Source organism: Aquarana catesbeiana, linkage group LG12, assembly GCF_042186555.1.
Source record: "Aquarana catesbeiana isolate 2022-GZ linkage group LG12, ASM4218655v1, whole genome shotgun sequence".
NCBI classification, from domain to species: domain Eukaryota; kingdom Metazoa; phylum Chordata; class Amphibia; order Anura; family Ranidae; genus Aquarana; species Aquarana catesbeiana.
Window position 1 is genome coordinate 140,101,388 of NC_133335.1, and position 22,822 is coordinate 140,124,209.

At 43.8% G+C, this 22,822-nt stretch overlaps 1 protein-coding gene across 2 annotated transcripts in view; it reads left to right on the plus strand.

Moving 5' to 3' along the window:
- Nucleotides 1–22,822, plus strand: part of RND2 (Rho family GTPase 2) — a 385,775-nt gene that overhangs the window by 333,009 nt on the left and 29,944 nt on the right. Inside the window, exon 4 of one of the 2 annotated variants that reach the window (XM_073608368.1) lies at nt 4,936–5,070. The exons of the other annotated variant lie outside the window; for it this stretch is intronic. Coding sequence (XP_073464469.1) covers nt 4,936–5,070 — 135 coding nt within the window. The remainder of the gene's footprint in view (nt 1–4,935; nt 5,071–22,822) is intronic. 2 annotated transcript variants of the gene reach the window in all.

Here is a 22,822-nt window from a genome sequence, read left to right on the forward strand (position 1 = left end):
TCCCGACGTACGTGTTTTACGTCACCGCGTTCAGAATGTTCGGATTTTCCGACAACTTTGTGTGACCGTGTGTATGCAAGACAAGTTTGAGCCAAGATCCGTCTGAAAAAATCCTAGGATTTTGTTGTCGGAATTTCCGAACAAAATCCGACCGTGTGTACGCCCTATAACTGTTACTGGCCACCACAGTTATTTTTCTTGATTTCTTTTAGTGTTTCTTAAAGCCAGAAAGTTGCCATTTGAAATGCCTTTAGTTTTTGGCCATGTCTGTGATCTGCTTTTTTTCTACAACAATAAACAACTGAAGGAACATCCTCAGGGACTGGTGATTCCATAATTTTTGCCAGGGGTTGTATTGTCACACAATTATTTTGTGTTCGATGGGGAGTTCTACCTGTGGGGCCACGATGGGTGCCAAATTTTCACCTGACTTAGCCAACCTTTACATGGGGTGGTGGGAGCAGTCCCACATCTTTGGAGGGGAGAACCCCTTTAGGTCATCTGTCAGGCTCTACTTTGGTTAACCACTTAAGCCCCAGACCATTTGGCTGGCCAAAGACCAGAGCACTTTTTGCGATTCGGCACTGCGTCGCTTTAACTGACAATTGCGCGGTCGTGCGACGTGACTCCCAAACAAAATTGACGTCCTTTTTTCCCCACAAATAGAGCTTTCTTTTAGTGGTATTTGATCACCTCTGCGGTTTTCCTTTTTACGCTATAAACAAAAAAAGAGCGACAATTAAAAAAAAAAAAAAAACGCATTATTTTTTACTTTTTGCTATAATGAATATCCCCAAAAAATATATAAAAAATTTTTTTTTCCCCCTCAGTTTAGGCCGATCCATATTCTTCTACATACTTTTGGTAAAAAAATCGCAATAAGCGTTTGGTTTGCGCAAAAGTTATAGAGTCTACAAAATAGGGGATAGTTTATTGCATTTTTATTACTAATTTTTTTTTTACTATTAATGGCGGCGATCAGCGATTTTTATCATGACTGCGACATTATGGCGGACAGATCGGACACTTTTGGCGCTATTTTGGGACCATTCACATTTATACAGCGATCAGTGAGATTAAAAATGCATTGATTAGTGTGTAAATGTGACTGGCAGTGAAGGGGTTAACTAGGAGGGGGCGCTGCAGGGGTTAAGTGTGTCCTAGGGAATGATTCTAAATGTGGGGGGGAGGGGCTATGTGACACAACACTGATCACCGCTCCCGATTACAGGGAGCGGTGATCAGTGTCAGTGTCACTAGGCAGAACGGGGAAATGCTTGTTTACATCAGCATTTTCCCGTTCTTCCTCTACGTGAGACGATTGTGGGTATCCCCACGGACATCGAGTCCGCAAGACACGCGATCACACTCACAGAGCTCGCGGCTAAAGGGATGTACCTGTACGCCCATTTGCCTGTCCATGCCATTCTGCCAACGTATATGTAGATGCGGCGGTCAGCAATTGGTTAAGAATAGTGTTGAGTGCCTACCGGCACTGTTGGAACATTTCAATTGCAATTCCAAAGGTTTCCTTACTGCGCTATCCCAAAAGGTAAAAAATTGACAAAAAAATTTTTAATACTGTGAATTAGCTGCAACTATTAAATGCAAGACACACACATTCAAAATAACATTCAAAATAATAAGCTGCGCTGTATATTAGACTTCCTTGTATGAATCTTTGTGAGTCATACCATTACACTTATATGAAAAGTATTCACTAACACCCGTGATCAGTGCACAATAAAATAGTGAAAAATTATATCAAAAAAACACTCCATAAAACTTATATTTTAAATGTATAAGTCCATTACAAGAAAAAATTATTTTTCAAAAAAGCAATAAGTCCACTGATATAGACACTCTTCCAGGGGATGGATTAAAGATTTTTCATAAATAGTGACATGCAGTTCCAACTCTGGACGTGATGAGTGTGAGGGTATGTTGAAAAAAGTGCCTCCACCACAGATAATACTGCCGCTTACCAGATCCCTAGGTCTCCTTTCACAGAGACCCAACGTGCCTTAGGCTTTTACCCAGCCTCGGGTGTTGCGGTAGCTGTCAGCGCCAGAGAAATTTCCCCCACTTTCAATAAGAGATGTATGATGTATAATCGTTCATAAGCCAAGAAAAGATATGAAGCATCCATAGTGTAATCCGTTTTATAAGATTTTATTAGATAAAAAATATTGCACTTACAGTTAGGTAGATATTTGTTCAGCGGTGAATAACAAAAGACACGAGCCGGCTCTCGTATTCTGCCCATAGCCTCCGGGTTCAGCGCAGTATGTGGTGACGTCAGCACGCCGCTCCTCCCTACGCCGTTTCGTCACAGATGACGTCCCCCTGGTACCCCTGGAAGACGTCATCTGTAACAAAATGGCGTAGTGGATTTATACATTTAAAAAATAAGTTTTATGGAATTTTTTTTATATAATTTTTCACTATTTTATTGTGCACTGATCACGGGTGTTAGTGAATACTTTTCATATAAGTGTAATGGTATGACTCACAAAGATTCATACAAGGAAGTCTAATATACAGCGCAGCTTATTATTTTGAATTTCAATTGCAATGACAAGAACCACTTCACTGGACATGCAGACGACAAAGAGGTATGTTACCTGGATGTTCATCTAACTGGAGGTGAGGGGAGGATGTCTTCAACACTATACAGAAAGCCTCTGTCAGGCAATTCCCTTTTATGCTTGCACAATCAGGTCACCCAAGGCATACCATCAGGGGTATCCCCGTATGCCAGTTTAAGCAGGTTAAACACATTTGTAGCGATGAGTTATGCTTTGAGCAGGAGGCCATGTCTCTGTACAATAGGTTTCTGGACTGGGGATATCCCAGATGGATCATGGACAGGGTTTTGTCCATAGCTAGATGGATGAGTAAAGGGGAGGTTCTAAGGAAAATAGATAATTATAGCAGAAACAAAAACTCACCCTCTCCATACTTTACAGCAACGGGTTTAGTGAAATTAGGATAATCTTTAATAGACATCTGCCTATCTTGCATTCAGACAAAATATGTGCTAATATCCTGCGAGATCGAGTGAATGTGGTTTCATGCAGAGCCCCCATGCTGGGCCGTCACTTGTCCCCCAGTTTTTTCTATAAGGAACCCCCTAGATTGTTCACTAGGTTACACTTTAGGGGTACTCATGCTGTAACCACATTTATGGAACAAATATTTGTTCTACCACAAACCAGAAGGATGTTGAAATCCATTATTTTTTTAATTGTAACACCAGGTACATAGTATGTTTGATTACTTGTACCATATGCCGAGTTCAATATGTGGGTAGGACAACGAGGCGACTTCGCGATCGCTTCCAGAAACACCTACATAGTGTAGAAAAGAACTTGTCCACAAATGTGGCAAAACACTTTAACACATATCATGGTGGCTCTACAGGTTCAGGTCATTTACAGGATCATGGTCCTCCAAAGGGGGAGGGGGGGCGGTGCCTTTCGGCTGTTGTGTCGGAGGGAAGTGTTTTGGATTTTCCATCTTCATACTCGTATTCCCCAGGACTCAATTTTGAGTGGAACGTGAGTCATTTTTATGAACGAGCCTTGACTACACTTCCATCTGTCACCTAAAGAGCCCTGATGAGTTGTTTTGCTCCGGATGAGATATGGCAGCCTCCTATGCTGGGACTTGTAGTGCCCTAGACTGGGGGGGGCACTACAAGTCCCAGCAGAGTGGGCTGCAATGTCTCAGCCCCCACAGAGGGCACTACAAGTCCCTGCAGAGCAGGCTGCTCTTACAGAACATGAAAAGCATCTGGGGGGGGTTTACTGGGAGAGGGGAGAAGGAGGCACAGGTTTGAGATGGGGGAGGATTTTTTCTGAGAGTGAGGATTTATGCTTGGAGGGGAAGATGGGGGAGGATTTATGCTGGGAGGGGGATGATTTTTTCTGAGAGTGAGGATTTATGCTTGGAGGGGAAGATGGGGAGGATTTATGCTGGGAGGAGGATGATTTTTGCTAAGAGGGGGTATTTACACTGGGAGGGGGAGATGGGGAGGGTTTATGCTGGGAGGGGGGATTTTTGCTAAGAGGGGGTATTTATGCTGGGAGGGGGAGATGGGGGAGGATTTATGCTGGGAGGGGGAGGATTGTTGCTAAGAGGTGGTATTTATGCTGGGAATGAGAAATGGGAGAGGATTTATACTGGGAAGGGGAGATGTGGGAGAATTTGTGCTAAGAGGGGGGATTTGTGCTGGGAGGGGGAGATGTGGGAGGATTTTTGCTAAGAGGGGGAATTTATGCTGGGAGGGAGAGATGGGGAGGATTTGTACTAAGAGGGGGGATTTGTGCTGGGAAAGGGGAGGTTGGGGCAAGGGTTTGTGCTGAGAAGGGGGATTTGTACTGGAAGGGGTTATATGAGGGTGAGAATTTGTGCTGAAAGGGGGGATTTTTGCTGCTAGGGGGGAGATGGAAGGGGGCAGGGTATGTAAGGGATGTGGTTTAGAGATGGTAGGGTGGGTCTTAAATATAAAGGGGTGTGGCCTTGACAGGAAGGGTGGGTCGTATTTAAATTAGGGGGTGCATGAATTTAGTCAGGCCTAGGGCAGCACAAAACCTAAATACACCACTGACTATAAACAAAACATTTTCAGCTATTGCTGGCCTTTAAGATCAACCATCGAAAACTATTGTTTCAGGTGTAAGAGTTAACCTTTACAAGACAAAATAAAATACTGTTTTTGTTGGCAAAGTTTTGCCCCCATGAAATTTGTATATTGGACTTGACTTTTGATTGTAGATTCTTTCGGTAGGTATTTTTTTTTTCTTCCGAATATTAACTATAACATGACTTTTGTATTTAACAAAAAAAGGCTGGCAATGAAGAATAGTGACCTGCGTTGTTACGACCCAGCAGTCAATAAATGTTTACTGAGTTGATGTTTTGTTTCCACAGTGGCAAGGAGAGACTCAGGAGTTCTGCCCAAGTGCCAAAGTCATTCTAGTAGGCTGTAAACTTGACATGAGGACAGATCTGAATACTCTACGAGAGCTGTCCAAACAAAGACTTATTCCCATTACACATGAACAGGTAAACTCTTATACTTTTTATAAAGAAGTATGACAAAGTGTACATAAAGTATGCAGATCTAAAGGGTCATTAAACCCTTAATAAGTATTAATAAAGTATTCTGTAAGTATTCTGTAACCCAAAACATTCAGTATATACAGTGGCGCCTGCTCCACCACCATCTATGCGTCCGGCCCCCTAATCTACATACAGGGCACCGGACACATGGATTCCAATGGGGGTTTTCTTTTTTTTTGAAGCACATGATTAAAACCTGAGGCTCTAATAGGCTTAAAAAAGGGGTGGGCTCGGGGTGCCCTTAGCATACCCACTTGTGTGACAATAGCGACTGAATATTCGCTATTGACACAATGATCCTATTCCCAGCCAATCAGGAATCCCCTAATGGCCAGGGAGTCTTAGGACTCCCTGGCCAATCATGTCTCAGGACACACTTCCTGTTCCTGTGCGGCCAGGAGCAGAATGTCCCACTGTGTGCTCGCTGGATCAGCCCCGGTTCTTCATTCCCCTATTCCATAAGGAAAGTCACCATTTACAGTGTCTCCCCACCACCCCACATCATTGCTGCTGTTTGTCTCCTGCAGCTGGGGGTGGCAGGTCATTGCCGCCGTTTGTCTCCCACGGCGGGGGGGGGGTGGCGGGTCATTGCCGTTTGTCTACCGCGATCGGGGGTGTTGGGTAATCGGTGCTGTTTGTCTCCCACTGGGGGGTGGCGGCTGATCGCTGCTGTTTGTCTCTCCTGGGGGGGTGTTCATTTGTAACGCCCCCCCCAGAAATTTTGAGCACCAGCCGCCACTGTATAGAAGATACTGGGAAATTAAACATGGGTGCCTCTTCACACCAGCCAATAGGCATTATGCTCCGTATGACGCACTGTCGTGTAGGAGCAGAAAAATGCAATGTTACAAGACATCACACATTCCTTTTATTATTTTAGAAGGTAAACAAAACAAATAGATTTTTATGCACAACATTGGGTCACAACACACTGTGGTGACATGCACTGGTGTGTTTTGCATTACGTATAAATGCAGACTTGCTGCATTTTCATTCAGCACACACTACTGCACATGTATGATGTGAATATATGTTGTGCTTGTGGTGCCATTCATTGCGCATGTGGCAAAACATGGTTACAAATGCGCAAAAAAAAATCCATGACATTCTTTGCCGCATGTAGAGCAAGCCTGTTGAATGCGCTGCCCAACGCACGAAACAAGCCCATATGGCAAAGCCTGACATCATGCCATTTTAACTATGGGGGGAATTAACAAAGAGCTGTGCAAGCATAGGTTTGCACCACCCTTTCTAAATGTAAAAAATTGGAGCAGATGCTGCTCCTAAGTTAGGCAGGGAGATCTCACAACTGAAGTCTTTAGACTCCATTTTTAACTCCAATATTACTTTTTGGTGGAATGACTCTTTAAACAAGGATTTCTCAAACCTTTTACTCTGGGGGAGCCCTTGGCAAAAAGTTTGAAATCTCGGAGAACCCCTGAAATAATTTTCATATCTATAGATCACAGGAAAAAAATGTATGTGATCAGCAAGCTGTTGATAAACTATTATTTTTAGAAAAAACATAATAAATATATATATATATACCAATTTAATGTAAAATTTGTGCTAGCTTTTTTTGCACAGATGCTCAGTTCTGGGTCCAACTTGAGATAAGCAGTGTATGGGTGGCAGCAGGGTTGGGTACAGAGGGTGAGCAGGGCAGAACACAGGGAGCAGCACGGCACGCTACACAGGAGCAGGGCATGTTGCATTGGAGCAGATCACAATATATGGGGGTAGGGCACGTAATATGGGAGCAGGACACATTACATGGAAGGCAGCAGGACAAATTACATGGTAGCAGGCTAAATTACATTGGAGGAGGGCTCATTACATGGGAGCAAGGTACGTTACATGGGGGTAGGACACCTTACTTGAGAGCAGGGTACATTACATGGAGGTAGGGCACGTTACATGGGGGCAGGGCACGTTACATAGGGGCAGGGCATGTTACATGGGGCAGGGCACATTACAATGAGAGCAAGGCACATTACAGTGCCAGAAGTTTTCTTCACATGCAGAGCAGCTCAGGGAAGCGGCTAGGATGAGTTCTCTTTCTTACCGTCCACCCCAGCTAATGTTACATATAAACACCTGGGATGAACACGTGGGAAGAAGGGGCTGGCGGGGAACAACAAGCTACAAGAGGACTCCTCTCAGCCCCTTCCCTGAGCTGTTCTGCATGTGTCAGCAGTGGGGATGGGATCTACCCACCAGCTGACTACAAATGATGGGTAGATAACAGTGGAACTTTAACCACTTCAGCCCCGGAAGGACTTACCCCCTTCCTGACCTGGCCATTTTTTGTGATACGGCACTGCGTCACTTTAACTGACAATTGCGTGGTCGTGCGACGTTATACCCAAACAAAATTGGTGTCCTTTTTTCCCCACAAATAGAGCTTTCTTTTGGTGGTATTTGATCACCTCTGCGGTTTTTATTTTATGTGCTAGAAACAAAAAAAAAGTGTCAATTTTGTAGAAAAAAACACAATATTTTGTACGTTTTGCTATAATAAATATCCAAAAAAAAAAATGTCTTCATCAGTTTAGGCTGATATGTATTCTTCTACATATTTTTGGTAAAAAAAAACGCAATAAGCGTATATTGATTGGTTTTATAGCGTCTACAAAATCGGGGATAGATTTATGGCTTTTTTTTTTTTTTACTAGTAATGGCGGTGATCAGCGATTTTTTATGATGACTGCGACATTACGGTGGACAGATCGGACACTTTTGACACATTTTTGGGATCAATGACATTTATACAGCGATCAGAGCTAAAAATAGCCACCGATTACTGTATAAATCTCATTGGCAGGGAAGAGGTTAACACTAGGGGGCGATCAAGGGGTTAACTGTGTTCCCTAGGTGTGTTCTCTCTGTGAGGGGGATGGGACTGACTAGGGGAGGAGACCGATCGGTGTTCCTTCTTAGTAGGAGCACACGATCTGTCTCCTCTCCCCTGAGAGAACCGGAATTTGTGGGGTTGATCATCAAAGGCAAATAGGCTGCACACTTTGCAAAGTGCAGTTGCACGCTCCATGTGCAGTTGCTCCAGAGCTTAGTAAATGAGGTAAATCTTCACTTTGCAAAAAGTACCCAATCACATGCAAGGGAAATTTAAAAAGCAGCATTTTTGCTTGCACATGATTGGATGATGGAAGTCAGCAGAGCTTCTGCTCATTTACTAAGCTCTGGAGAATCTGCAGTTGCAGAGTACAATTGCACTTTGCAAAGTGCACAGTCTATTTGCCTTTAGTAAATCAACCCCTGTGTGTTTACACACAGATCCCGGTTCTAGCTCTGTCACGCGCGATCGCGGATGCTCCACATGCACCTGCAAAAGCGTCTTAAAGAGCCGACATACAGCTACGACAGCTCGTGCAGGGGAGCCAACCTGCCACAGTATAACTGCGACGGCTGGTCGGGAAGGTGTTAAACTGTGGCAAAAATATACATGGGCCTGTGTTGATGAGCTTTGGCCTTTTGTCGCTGGCATCAGATTGACTTCAGTTCAACCAGTTGCCGACCGCCGCACGCCAATATACGTCGGCACAATGGCAGCCGTGGGCAAATGGGCGTACCTGTACTTCCCCTTTAATAGCCAGGGGTAGCAGGCGCTCGCGCGCAGGCACCGCGTACACCGTGACCGTGACCGCGGGACCAGCGGACTCGATGTCCGCCGGTCTCCCAGAGATCGTGTCACGGAGCCTCGGAGCGGGGAAGTGCCTATGTAAACAAGGCGCTCCCCCGTTCTGGCTTGTGTCATGACAGAGATCACTGCTCTCTATCATCACCCCACAGTTAGAATCACTCCCTAGGAACACTTAACCCCTTCATCGCCCCTTAGTGGTTAACCCCTTCACTGCCAGTGTCATTTACACAGTAATGAATGCATTTTTATATCACTGATCGCTGTATAAATGACAATGGTCCCAAAATAGTGTAAAAAATGTCCAATGTGTCCGCCATAATGTCGCAGTCCCGATAAAAATCGCAGATCGCCACCATTACTAATAAAAAAAAATAATAAAAATGCCATAAAACTATCCCCTATTTTGTAGACGCTATAACTTTTGTGCAAACCAATCAGTAATCGCAAAAAGTGCTCTGGTCAGGGGATGAAGCAGTTGAGATGTTTCTGGGATTCTTTAGAATTCATTGCTAGGTGCATATGACGTCAATGTACGCTCTCCCAGAGTTATCGAGCCGCGCTGTAGCCATCATTCGGCTATAGCGCGGTCATTAAGTAGTTAAATTAAGATCTTAGTCTGTTAATATTTGTTTTAATATGTAAATCAGTCAACCATATATTTAATCATATATGTACCGTATTTATCAGGGGAAAATCGCGTGTGCGCGTTATACGCCGATCCCCCCTGCTGTTTGTGAGCGGAGCGAGCCGGCCGCCGATATACATACATAGCCGAGTATGCTCGGCTAGCTCCGCTCACAGTCACGCCCAGTCCCGCCCTATGATGAACATAACACAGGGACTGGGCGTGACTGTGAGCGGAGCTAGCCGAGTACATTTGGCTATTTATGTCAGCGCTTCTCGGCTCCGCTCACAGTCACGCCCAGTCGCACCATTGGACCTGTGTTATGTCCATCACAGGGCGGGACTTGGTGGGACTACGAGCAGAGCCGAGAAGAGCCGAGACCGGCTCTGTGTATCTCGGCAGCGGTGCCATATTTAAACCGCAAATGATCTGACAAGGCTGCAAATGACACTGACAAGGCTGCAAATGACACTGACAAGGATGCAAATGACACTGATAAGGCTGCAAATGATCTGACAAGGCTGCAGATGACACTGATAAGGCTGCATTGATCACAACACACTGCCGATAAATACGGTATATATATATAGTATCTCACAAAAGTGATTACACACCTCACATTTTTGTAAATATTTGATTATATCTTTTCGTGTGACAACACTGAAGAAATTATTCTTTGCTACAATGTAAACTAGTGAGTGTACAGCTTGTATAACAGTGTAAATTTGCTGTCCCCTCAAAATAACTCAACACACAGCCATTAACCACTTACCCATTGGGCACTTAAACCTTTCCTAACTATACCAATTTTCAGCTTTCAGTGCTCTCGCATTTTCAGTGACAATTACTCAGTCATCCAACACTGTACCCATATGAAATTTTCGTCCTTTTTTTCACACAAATAGAGCTTTCTTTTGGTGGTATTTAATCACTGCTGGGATTTTTATTTGTTTGCGCTATAAATGAAAAAAGACCTACAATTCTGTAAAAAAAATAATTTTTTTTTCTTTGTTTCTGTTATAAAATTTAGCAAATCAGTAATTTTGCTTCATAAATGTTGGCCAAAATTAATACTGCTACATGTCTTTGGTAAAAATAACCCAAATCCATGAATATTATTTGGTCTTTGTGAAAGTTATAGAGTCTACAATCTACGGTGCCAATCATTGAAAATTGATCACACCTGATGTACTGACGGTCTATCTCATTTCTTGAGACCCTGAGTGCCAGTTCACACAGGGGCGACTTGTCAGGTGACCTAGCCGCCTGACAAGTCGCCTCCTGTTCTGTACAATGGAACCGTTCTAATAAGAGCGACGCAAGTCGCTCCGACTTAGAAAATGGTTCCTGTACTACTTTACAGAAGTCATTTTGCAAGTCGCCGTGGCAGTCGTGTGTGCGACCTGCAAGTCATGCCGCCCCTGTGTGAACCTCACACTGAGGCAGCACGACTTGCAGCGCGACTGCCTCAGGCGACCTGGACACGACAGGAGTGGCGACTTGCAAAACAACTTCTGTAAGTCAATGCAAGTCGCCTCAAGTCGCTCCCAAAGTCGTACAGGAACCTTTTTCTAAGTCGGAGCGACTTGCGTTGCTCCAGTTAGAACGGTTCCATTGTACAGAACGGGACACTACTTGTCAGGCGGCTAAGTCGCCTGACAAGTCGTCCCAGTGTGAACCGGCACGTACAAGCCAGGAAAGTACAAATATCCCCCAAATGACCCCTTTTTGGAAAGTAGACATTCCAAAGTATTTAGTAAGAGGCATAGTGAGTTTTTAAAGTTGTAATTTTTTCCCACAATTTTGCAAAATGTTTTTTTTTTTTTTTTTTGTACAAAATTTTCATATTAACGGGTTATTTCTCACACACAAATTACACCCCAAAATACATTCTACTACTCCTGAGTATTGCGATATCACATATGTGAGACTTTTACACAGAGTGGCCACATACAGAGGCCCAACATGCAGGGAGCACCGTCAGATATTCTAGGGACATAAATTACACACATAATTTCTTGACTACCTCTTGCACTTTTGAAGGCACCATTTCTGAAAGCAAACACCTCATCGTATATTCTATGAGGCAAAATGAGTCTTTTGAACATGTCATTTTTTTTCCACAAGTTTTTGAAAAATGTAGAAAGAAAATGAAAACGCATTTTTTTTTTTTTTACACAAAGTTGTCCATTTATACAATATTTCTAACACATAGCATGTACATAGCCAAAATTACACCCCAAAATATATTCTGCTACTCCTCCCGAGTATAACGATACCACATGTGTGAGACTTTTCCACAGCCTGGCTACATACAGAGGCCCAACATGCAGGGAGCACCATCAGGTGTTCTAGGGGCATACATTTCAAATCTAATTTGACTACCAATTACACTTTTGTGAGGCACTGTAGTGGCATTGATGAGCACTGTAGTGGCATGGATGTGGCACAGATGAGAACTGATATGGCATGGATGAGCATGAATGAGGCATAAATGAGAATAAACCATGGATGAGGATGGATGAGCCATGGATAGGGATGGCAGATCCATGAATGTGGATGGATGAGCCGTGGATTGGGATGGATGAGCCATGGGTGGGGTTGGCCGAGCATAGATGGGGACGACCGAGCATAGATGGGGATGACCGAGCATAGATGGGGATGACCGAGCATGGATGGGGATGGCTGAGCATGGATGGGGATGGCTGAGCATGGCCGAGCATGAATGGGCATGGCCGAGCATGGATGGGGGTGGCCGAGCATGGATGGGGTTGGCCGAGCATGGATGGGGATGGCTGAGCATGAATGGGATGGCTGAGCATGACTGAGTATGGATGGCTGGATGAGGCTGGAATGGGCACAGAGCAGCGCTGTGGACACTACAGATCCAGCCCACAGCGCTGCTGCACGTGATCTCTCCCCCTCTACTCTCACATTGTACCGATCGGTACAGAGAGGGGAGAGATGAACCAGGCATGCGCCGGCTTGTTTACAACTGATCGATCTGTCGTTTGACGTAGTGATCACGTGGTAAAGGGCCGCTGCCATCAGCCCTATACTGTGATCCCTTATGCGGTCACTGATATTTCTGGGTGCGTGCCCCAGGAGGCGTGCAGGAGCGCAATCCTAGGAGGACGTTGTAGTACACCCTCCCAGAGTTATCCGACCGCCCTGCAGTCATTTTTCGGCTGTGGGCAGTCGGCAAGTGGTTAATGTCTACACCGCTGGCAACAAAGGTAAGTACACCCCTATGTCCAAATGTCCAAATTGGGCCCAAAGTGTCAATATTTTGTGTGGCCACCATTATCTTCCAGCACTGCCTTAACCCTCTTGGGCATGGAGTTCTCCAGAGCTTCACAGGTTGCCACTGGAGTCCTCTTCCATGACGACATCACAGAGCTGGTAGATGTTAGAGACCTTGCGGTCCTCCACCTTCCATTTCAGGATGCCCCACAGATGCTCGATAGGGTTTAGGTCTGGAGACATGCTTGGCCAGTCCATGACCTTTACCCTCAGCTTCTTTAGCAAGGCAGTGGTCGTCTTGGAGGTGTGTTTGGGGTCGTTATCATGTTGGACTACTGCCCTGTAGTGGCACTGTCTCCGAAGGGAGGGGATCATGCTTTGCTTCAGTATGTCGCAGTACATTTTGGCATTCATGGTTTCCTCAATGAACTATGGCTCTCCAGTGCCGGCAGCACTCATTCAGCCCCAGACCATGACACTCCCACCACCATGCTTGACTGTAGGCAAGGCATATTTGTCTTTGTACTCCTCACCTGGTTATCGCCACACACGCTTGACACCATCTGACCCAAATAAGTTTATCTTGCCTTCAGATCCGTGCTATAGCCGAATGACGGCTACAGCGCAGACCTACTTTGCCGGGAGGCCTTCAAAAGACGTCCTCCTTTGCACGCTCCCTGTGCGCCCCCTGCAGGGCACGCACTGGGATCACGAGTCTATAAGACTCGGGCGATCACAGATCAGAGTAAGGGGCTGAGACCGGCCCTTTAACACGTGATCAGCTGTCAGCCAATCATAGCTGATCACCTGATCTAAACAGAAGATTGTTAATCATTTTTTTTTCTCCTCACGCTGACAGCATGAGGAGAAAAAAAAAGCTGATTACCGGCTTCTGTGCAAGGGACATCGGTCCCGAAGAGGAAGATGCACAGTCGCACAGTCATCTCATCTGTGCACACTAGTGTCGCCTGCCAGTGCCGCCTGCCAGTGCCCACAGTGCCACGAATCAGTGCATAATAGTGCCAGCAATCAGTGCCACCTATCAATGCCCACGAGTGCCACCTATCAATGGTGCCAATCAGTGCCTCATCAGTGCCACCTAGCAGTGCTGCCTATCAGCGTCGCCTATCAATGCAAATCAGTGCCCATCACTGCCACCCACCAGTGCCTATCACTGCCAGCTATCAGTGCCACCTATTAGTGCCCTTCAGTGCCACCTATCAATGCCCTTCAGTGCTGCCCACCAGTGCCACCTCTCAGTGCCCACCAGTGCCACCTCTCAGTGCCCACCAGTGCCACCTCTCAGTGCCCACCAGTGCCCATCAATGCAGCCTATCGGTGCCCATCAGTGCAGCCTCATCAGCGCACATCAATGAAGGAGAAAAATGACCAGTTTGCAAAATTTAATAACAAAATATAAAACGGTTTTGTATTTTTTTTTTTTTAAATGTTGGACTTTTTAATTTTTTTTTAACAAAAAATAAAAAACCCAGAGGTGATCAAATACCACCAAAAGAAAGCTCTGTTTGTGGGAAAAAATGCTAAAAATTGCATTTGGGTACAGCGTTGAATGACCGGGCAATTGTCGTTCAAAGAGTGACAGCGCTAAAAGCTGAAAATTGGCCTGGGCAGGAGGAGGGTTTAAGTGCCCAGTATGCAAGTGGTTAAGAATGCAATGATCCTGAAATTCTTCCCAACGCCCCTCCCACCTGCCCTTACACTTGTTTTGCCTTTTGAAAAAACTTTTCAACTACAGGAATTAATTGTAATCATACCAGTCAGTATAATAGGTTTTCCCCAACTGTGACTTTTGCTGGACATCTTGCATCTAAAGGGGAATGGAAAAAATGAGCAGGCTTTAGCGAACCTTTAAAGATTTGCAATGATTTAGCACAACTTCCTGGATCTAGTTACAAAATGACTTTATTAAATTGAGACAGTTCTTAAGCCCTGGACTGATTACAAATGCAATTTAAGACGTTTTATAGTATAAGGCTGAATCTGTTTCTTCTCTGCGTTAGAGGCTTCTGTATTTTTTTCTGGTAGGCACCACATAAAATGAGAGGTTATTGATTTGTCTGGAGACTTTGTGTTAGACATTTACATTCAAAGTGTTTGCCGTTACTTTTATATTATACCAAAAAATGCATTAGCAACTTTTGGGATTTTTATCAATAAAGATTCCTTCTCCAACTGTCATGTCACCTTGCAAGTTTTGTTGGAGTGTTATGTTGAAGGAGTATGATTACACCATTCTGTAAAAACATGGGAAGTCCATATTGCATGCTAATGTTCAGTTGCTTGCTTTGCATCTTCCAGACTGACACCCATTTTAGAAATGTTATTGTGGAATCCCTTCTTGATTTACTACTAAATACCACTGGATATCACAAATTGCTGTCAAGGGTCCAGGCCTGGTTCACACCTTTGTGTGCTACATAACATACATGTTACAGCAACGCAAGGTACCATTCATGTAATAGTGTGTCGTGATGCCATTTGAAACATATTTGGCATTGACAGTAATGCACTTCCTAAAACAGGTCAGGTTCATATTCCTGTGTGCTGGAGGGTGTTGGCAGCCAGTTCAAAATGAATGGGTTGCCTTAAAGTGGTTCTAACGGCAAATTCAAAGATGACATGATGCAGGCAGTTGCAACCTTTAACCTTTTTTTCTGAGTCTCTCTTGTAATTCAGTTTTTTTACCTGTTCATCCTGCTGCTTTTTTTTCAGCTTCCTTTAAGGAACCAAGCTGTGCAGCGAAAGTGGAAGTTTAGAGGGTTGAGACAAACCAGTTAACACTGACAGGGGTGCTTACAATGATAAGCTTTTTTTTCATTTATGTCTGCTGCAACTGCTTAAAAAGTGTTAGCTGGAGTTGAGCCCCATAAACATGGACAGAATGTCAAGAGACATTTGCCGGTTCAAAAAAAAAAAAATGTCCGTGTGTATGTCGGTCTGTCCGACAGAAGCTGGCCATCCCCCTGTCAGAACACAACTCAGTGGGGGGGGTCGCTGGACTAACCTTGCATGGTTTGACACTGTAGTGTGTACCAGGTTTAAGGCTTTAATTTGTTAGTCACTTCCTGTTTCTAAAGTTAATCTAACATCATCCTCTCCAAACAGTGCTGTGAAGTAGAATAGTAAAGTATCGAACCAGGCAGAACTTCAGCAATGCAGGTTTATTAACAGCTGATAACATACAGGTTTATGTTCAAAGTATTACAAAATACAGATCTAATTTATACAGTTTATTACAAGTAAGCATATTAGATATAAATATTCTTATCCTCTAACCAAATTTAAACAATTGTGAATTGTTCTCACCTGTGAATGGGTCTTTACTGCCAATTCTTGGGAACCTCTCACCTGATAGGGGCCAGCCGATCTGCCGGTGGTCTGGTCCCCTCACAGAGTTCTGGGTTCCAGCTCGACCAAGTTCTTGAGGGAAATTCACCTGAGACCACATTCTGGAACAAGTTAAGAAGTCTTCTCTGACTCGTATGAGGAGACAAGTTATGGACAGATACTTGCCCATTGGTTCTGACCTCTATGACCCGTGCAATAGGGCAGCATACATAGAGTTCAGCCTTATGAGCTCCTATCTGACTTGTCTGTCTAACAATTGTAGAGCTTGCATTTATATACCCTTTTACAAGTCTTATCTCAACTATCTGTCTTACATATGATTGGTCACTAAGATCTACGTCAAAGTAACCAACCATAAATCTGACACTTGCTCTACAACCAGATAAACTTAATTATTCCCAAAATTCCTATATGTTCATTAAAGTGATTTATAACTGTTTTTGTCCAATTAAAAACACCTGTATAGAGACAGTCTGGCACCCAGCTGTGTTATCAAACTCTCCTTATCGTGATACTAGCTTCAAGGATTTGCAGATTTACGACTGAGACAATGAACTTTCAATAACCCCACCAGATGTGTTATATGTCTCACTATATGTATGTATTTTAACAGTTTTAATGAGGGCACAAGCAGACCTTTGTTTGACCTTGTCAAACTTAATTTAATGTACTGTACATAACTTTAATTATTTCTAAACCACCTGTGTACAAGTACTTGTCATAAAGCAGAGGTCATTTAAAGTTCAACACTTATAAATGAAGACTTTCTAAATCTATGGAAAGCACAGTATACATTAATAAAGATTAATAATTGTTGCTTTACTTATTGAATAATAATATTGATAAAACCACTACTATATAATAATATGAATAATAATTATCAATAAAATATATGCAAATCAATATATATATATATATATATATATATGAAATACATTGGCTAATATGAGATTCCACAACAGCTGCTCTCCGAGGGTTATATCCCCAATGATAGAGAAGCCACCCCAAGACAGAGAGTGTGTTGCTGGCTGTATCACCAGGGGAAAATAAAGAAAAAAGGCCAAGAAAAGAAAACTAGCACAGCCCCACATTTAAAGGAGTTGTAAAGTCAAAAGGTTTTTTTTTTATCTTATTGCATTCTATACATTAAGATAAAAAGCCTTCTGTGTGCAGCATCCCCCCTCAGCCCCCCTAATGCTTACCTGAGCCCCATCTCTGTCCAGGGATGTCCATGAGTTTCTCAGCCATCCGAAACTCTACCTCCTGAGACTGGCTTGGCTGATTGGCTGAGACACAGCAGTGGCGCCATTGGCTCCCGCTGCTGTCAGTCAGTCAGTCAGCCAATCAGGAGAGGGGGGGGCGGGCCGCAGCTCTGTGTCTGAATGGACACACAGAGCCCTGACTCGGCTCGGGTGCCCCCATAGCAAGCTGCTTGCTGTGGGGGCACTCAACAGGAGAGGGGGGACCGGGAGCACAGAAGAGACACCCGAGAAGAGGAGGATCTGGGCTGCTCTGTGCAAATCCACTTCACATAGCAGGTAAGTATAACATGTTTATTATTTTTATTGAAAAAAAACAAGACTTTACAATCACTTTAAGGATTGTAAGCTGCAATATATAACATTTGTTTTGGGGTTTAACATCCTTTCAGCCCACGTAACACATATATGCAGCATCCAGGAAGTGGGCTTTAATCCCGGGCATTGCATATATGTGTTCCTCGGTGCTGGATGTGCACTCGATCCCACATGCTCCCAGCACTAAGACCAAGCTGTCGTGACAGCCCTGGGTCTCATACTAAGGATCAGGACCCGGGGAACTGAATCCCAATCATATGATCTCTGTGCTTGCCTGTGATTGGCTATCAGTTATCATTCACTCTATAACCCACTCCTATGTTGTTTCTCCTCTGTGAACGGTAGAAACAACAGACTTCTCCTCTAGTAAAAAGGAAAACATACATTGTATTAGGGCTAGATCTAGTTTTGTGAGTGGCAGTGTAAGTGTTAGGCTATGTACACACGATAGTATTTTCCGACAACCAAACCGTGGATTTTTTTCCGAAGGATGTTGGCTCAAACTTGGATTGCATACACACGGTCACACAAATGTTGTCGGAAATTCCGAAAGTCAAGAACGCAGTGACGTACAACACGTACGACGAGCCGAGAAAAATGAAGTTCAGTAGCCAGTGCGGCTCTTCTGCTTGATTCCGAGCATGCGTGGACTTTTGTGCGTTGGAATTGTGTACACACGCTCGGAATTTCCGACAACAAGTTCTGTTGTTGGAAAATTTTAGAACCTGCTCTCAAACATTTGTTGGCGGAAATTCCGATAGCGTATGCTCCTATGGAGCATACGCACGGTCGGACTTTCCGACAACAAGCTCACATCTAACATTTATTAGATGTTAAATTTGTTTTGGAGAATCCTATTGTGTGTACGGCCCATTAGTGTCCGTGTTGGTGTATGTCATTGTTAGTGTCAACGTTAGGGTCCATGTGTTTTAGCTAAGAAAATAAAAGATTTCATATTTAATGTCAGTGTGTTTAGGTAGGACACCCCCCCAAAAAAACAAAATGCATTGTATATTGCAATGCATGTGGTATTGCCACAATAGTCAGGAGTAGGGATGAGCCGAACACACCCCGGTTCGGTTCGCAGCAGAACATGCGAACAGGCAAAAAATTTGTTCGAACACGCGAACACCGTTAAAGTCTATGGGAAATGAACATGAAGTGTTGTTGTCTTGAAGTCCTTAGGGTCTGGTATAAATATTAAGGGGCACCCCGAACCAAAATTTAAACAAAAAAAGTGTGGGGGTCCCCCCAAATTCCATACCAGGCCCTTTAGGTCTGGTATGGATATTAAGGGGAACCCCACGCCAAAATATAAAAAAAAATGGCGTGGGGGTCCCCCTCAAAATCCATACCAGACCCTTTAAGTCTGGTATGGATTTTAAGGGGAACCATTTTAAAAAAAAATGGCGTGGGGTCCCCCTGAAAATCCATATTAGACCCTTATCCGAGCACGCAACCTGGCAGGCCGCAGGAAAAGAGGGGGAGGCGAGAAAGCGCCCCCCCTCCTGAACTTTACCAGGCCACATGCCCTCAACATGGGGAGGGTGCTTTGGGGTAGCAGCCCCCCCCCAAAGCACCTAAAATAGGAACCTCAAAAACGGGGATTTTTAAGGCAACAAAAAGCGAAAATATTTAAAATTTAGATAAATTTATTGATACAAAATTAGTATTAAAATAAAAAGTAAATAAATCACATGAACAAATACATTGGAAAAAGGACAATAAGATATATTACAAATGTGGCAAAGAAATTCCAACGCGTTTCAAAATAAATAAATTTCTTCTTCAGGGATAAACCTTGCCATCATCTGGAAGGCATAAAGGTAACATGAGTATATGTATATACATATTTACAGTACCAAAAAACAATAATGTGAAAAAAAAAAAAAAAAAGAGTGCTTACAGTAATCATGATCGACCCAACGAATTCTCAGTATAGCGACCCCAAGCATCCCCCCATCCGGTTAGTGAAACGTCTTTAATCGTGCAGAAGAGCCCCCAGATATAAAGATCCAAGGAGAGACGCCAAATTCCCCCAAGTGAAAAAACACCTGGGGGGGAGGAGAGTATATGTGCAATCTGGAAAATATATATAAATACGTGTAAATTTATGTATCCTCTATGTAAAACAATCACATCTGCGGAGATCAAAACCAACCTTCTATAAAAAATGATTTGAAATATCTTCAAGTATAAGGAGTTTATTTTCCATGTGTAAACAAGAAGGAAAGTTTTCCTTCCTAGAAAAGAAAATAATAAAATGTATCAATTAGTATAGAAAGATCTCTCCTTCTCCAAATTGTATCCACAGTGTAATATGGGTAGAGTATGTCATTCAAGGAGGAAGACAAAATGGTAAGAATTAAAGCTTACTGAGTATAGAGTCCACACGCAGGTCCAAAAAGGACGGAGATCAGTTCCAGATTGCAGCACCAACCCACAGACTGTCCGTTCTCCTCAAAGGGTAGCAGAGAAATGACGCTGGCGGCTCAGGGGCTCCCGGCCTTCTCCTTAAGAGTCAGTGCGCATGTGACGTTTAACAAACGCGGGACAGTGACGTCACTCCGTCAGAGCGGAAGCGGCGTCACTTCCCCCGCTCCATTAGTTGATTCATAGAGAGAGACAAGCCGATCCTCCGCCCTGCCCCTCCCGGAAGTCATCAATGACCGGAAGGGTGCTGTGGAGGAGACATGCATTGCAGACACTAATAAGAAAAGAACACTCACGTGTCCAGAAATAGAGGCAGGCTGTTACTCACGCTCCGCTCATCACTAGATTTCCAAAGAATGGAGATACATGTAAGGACAGGGGCGGGACAATACTGCTGCACAAAAAATCTGCAGCAGATTCCAGGGGGTGCGGGAACATCCTCGATCAGATCCACATGTGTATGGGAGCATGTCAAAAGCAGCTCCCAAACCATTGCGGATCGAGCGGAAATATTTATTGTGCAATAAATACCCTGGTCTCAAAAAGATAAAAAATATATAAATAGAAATAAAATTGTAATAATGAAGAATAATGTAAATATGAATGATGCATAAAGGTCAATCACTAAAGAATTATTGAATGTAACTGGACAAGTGGGAAAGAGAAAATATACCACATGTCCAGTACTAGGGCAGAGACTCATTCATAGGAGGAAAAGAAACCCTCAAAGGGGAGAAATATCCTCAATGGGAGAATAAAGGCCCCCGACACAGAGAACTCCATTAAAAGCCAAACAGTGGCATCCAAAGGGGCGCCCTTGGATGGCAATGGAAAGAAAGGGGGCCCTTAGACCAAAGTCAGGGCCCCCCCCACTGTGCCGGGTGCACGATATGACCACATTCCCGAATGGGGAGAGGAGGGGCCGCCATCTAAGGAAAACTGTCTCATCATGAAAACCGAAGCAGAAACATTTGTAAAAACAAAAAACAGAAACATAAGAGATAAAGTCATGGACGAAAGAGGGGAGGTCAGGACAAAAAGCTCTCCCCACCAGTCCATGAGTCATTAATATGTGAAAAACAACAGTAGAATATTTATAAGTCATATATATATATCAAAAAAACCCCCAATAGACATTTATCATTCCGTATATTAATCCTTGGGCTACATGAGTGTGGAAATAAAGAGATCAGAGATAGGGAAATGGAGAAAAGGGGGAAAGAGGTTCAAGCCATAGAGCTAACAAAGGAGGCAGAGAAGATTAAATTCAGTCTGTTTTGCCAGAGCTAAAGCCTTCAAGAAAAGGTCTGAAACTTTCTGCCTCGTTTAGGCCTGGCGGGGTAGTGGCATCAAGATGTCTAATCCAACGCATTTCGCGTTGCAGAAGAGTCTTATTCCAGTCACCCCCTCGCAGGGGAACATGGACACGATCAACCACCGTGAAATTAACAGATGGCATCCTGTATCCATGTCCCCTGGCTACATGTCTGCCGAGGGGGACATACAAGTTTCCAATTTGCATACTCAGCAAATGTTTGCTGACACGCTGTCTGAATTCTTGTCGGGTTTTGCCGATGTAAAAGGCCCCGCATTGACATTGCGCCATATAGACAACCCCTTGGGTCTGGCAATTAGCAAAGTGTTTTAGTTGAAACTGCTCCCCATTAGGTAGCAAAAATGAGGTCCTCTTCCTTATCACACTGCAGAAAGAGCAGTTACCACATGGAAAGGTCCCCCATGTTTTGCAGGGGTCCCTTCTTTGGTTCCCCTTATATTCACTTTGAGTGAGTAGATCGGCTAGAGAACCTGCCTTCCGGAAAGTGATTTGAGGTTTTGAGGTTAGCAGACTTCCTAGGATTGGGTCATCGGTCAAAATTGGCCAGTATTTCGTGAGAATTTTTCTTATGGTGCTGTGCTCGTTAGAGTAGCGTAAGATGATCCTTGTGGTGTCATCAGATTTGCGGACTTTGGTCCCAAAGATTAAATTGTGTCTATCCAGAATTTTGACACGATTAAAGGCTTTTTTCAAAGAAGATTTGGTATATCCCCTTGAAAGTAATCTTTTACTGAGCTTGTCCGCCTCACTCTGGAAAGTTTCCATTGTGGTACAATTACGCTTCAATCTCAGGAACTGACTAAAGGGTATTGATTTTTTCAAAGGTTCCGGATGGAAACTGTCAGCGTGCAAAAGGGTATTGCCGGCAGTCTCCTTCCTAAACAGTGTGCTGGCTACTTGCCCATTTTTGTTCTTGTAAATGGTAACATCTAAAAAGTTGATTTGTTGGCGGTCATAGGACATAGTGAAAAATAGATTCATATTGTTCTGATTCATTGCTTTAAGACAATTTTTCAAAGTATCCTCTGGGCCGTTCCATATCAGGAAAATGTCGTCTATGTATCTTTTCCATAAGACAACGTGTTCTGTAAACATGGTTAGCTCATCGCTGGTCAAAAAATCTTTTTCCCACTCCCCCAGGTACAGGTTTGCATAGGAGGGGGCACAACAGGTCCCCATAGCAACCCCCTGTACCTGGAGGTAGTGGGAACCTCCAAATAGGAACACATTGTGTCGGAGGATGAAATCGAGCATTTCCAGGATGAATTGGTTAAATTTCCATTCGGTGGTAGCCCTTTGGCCTAGAACACGGCCCACCACAGCTACCCCCAAGTCATGTGGTATACTATTGTAAAGTGACTCAACGTCTATAGTCACTAAAAATTATGATTCTGGAATTGTAAGGTCATCCAAAATCTGTAATAAATGGATGGTATCCTTGGTGTAGGATG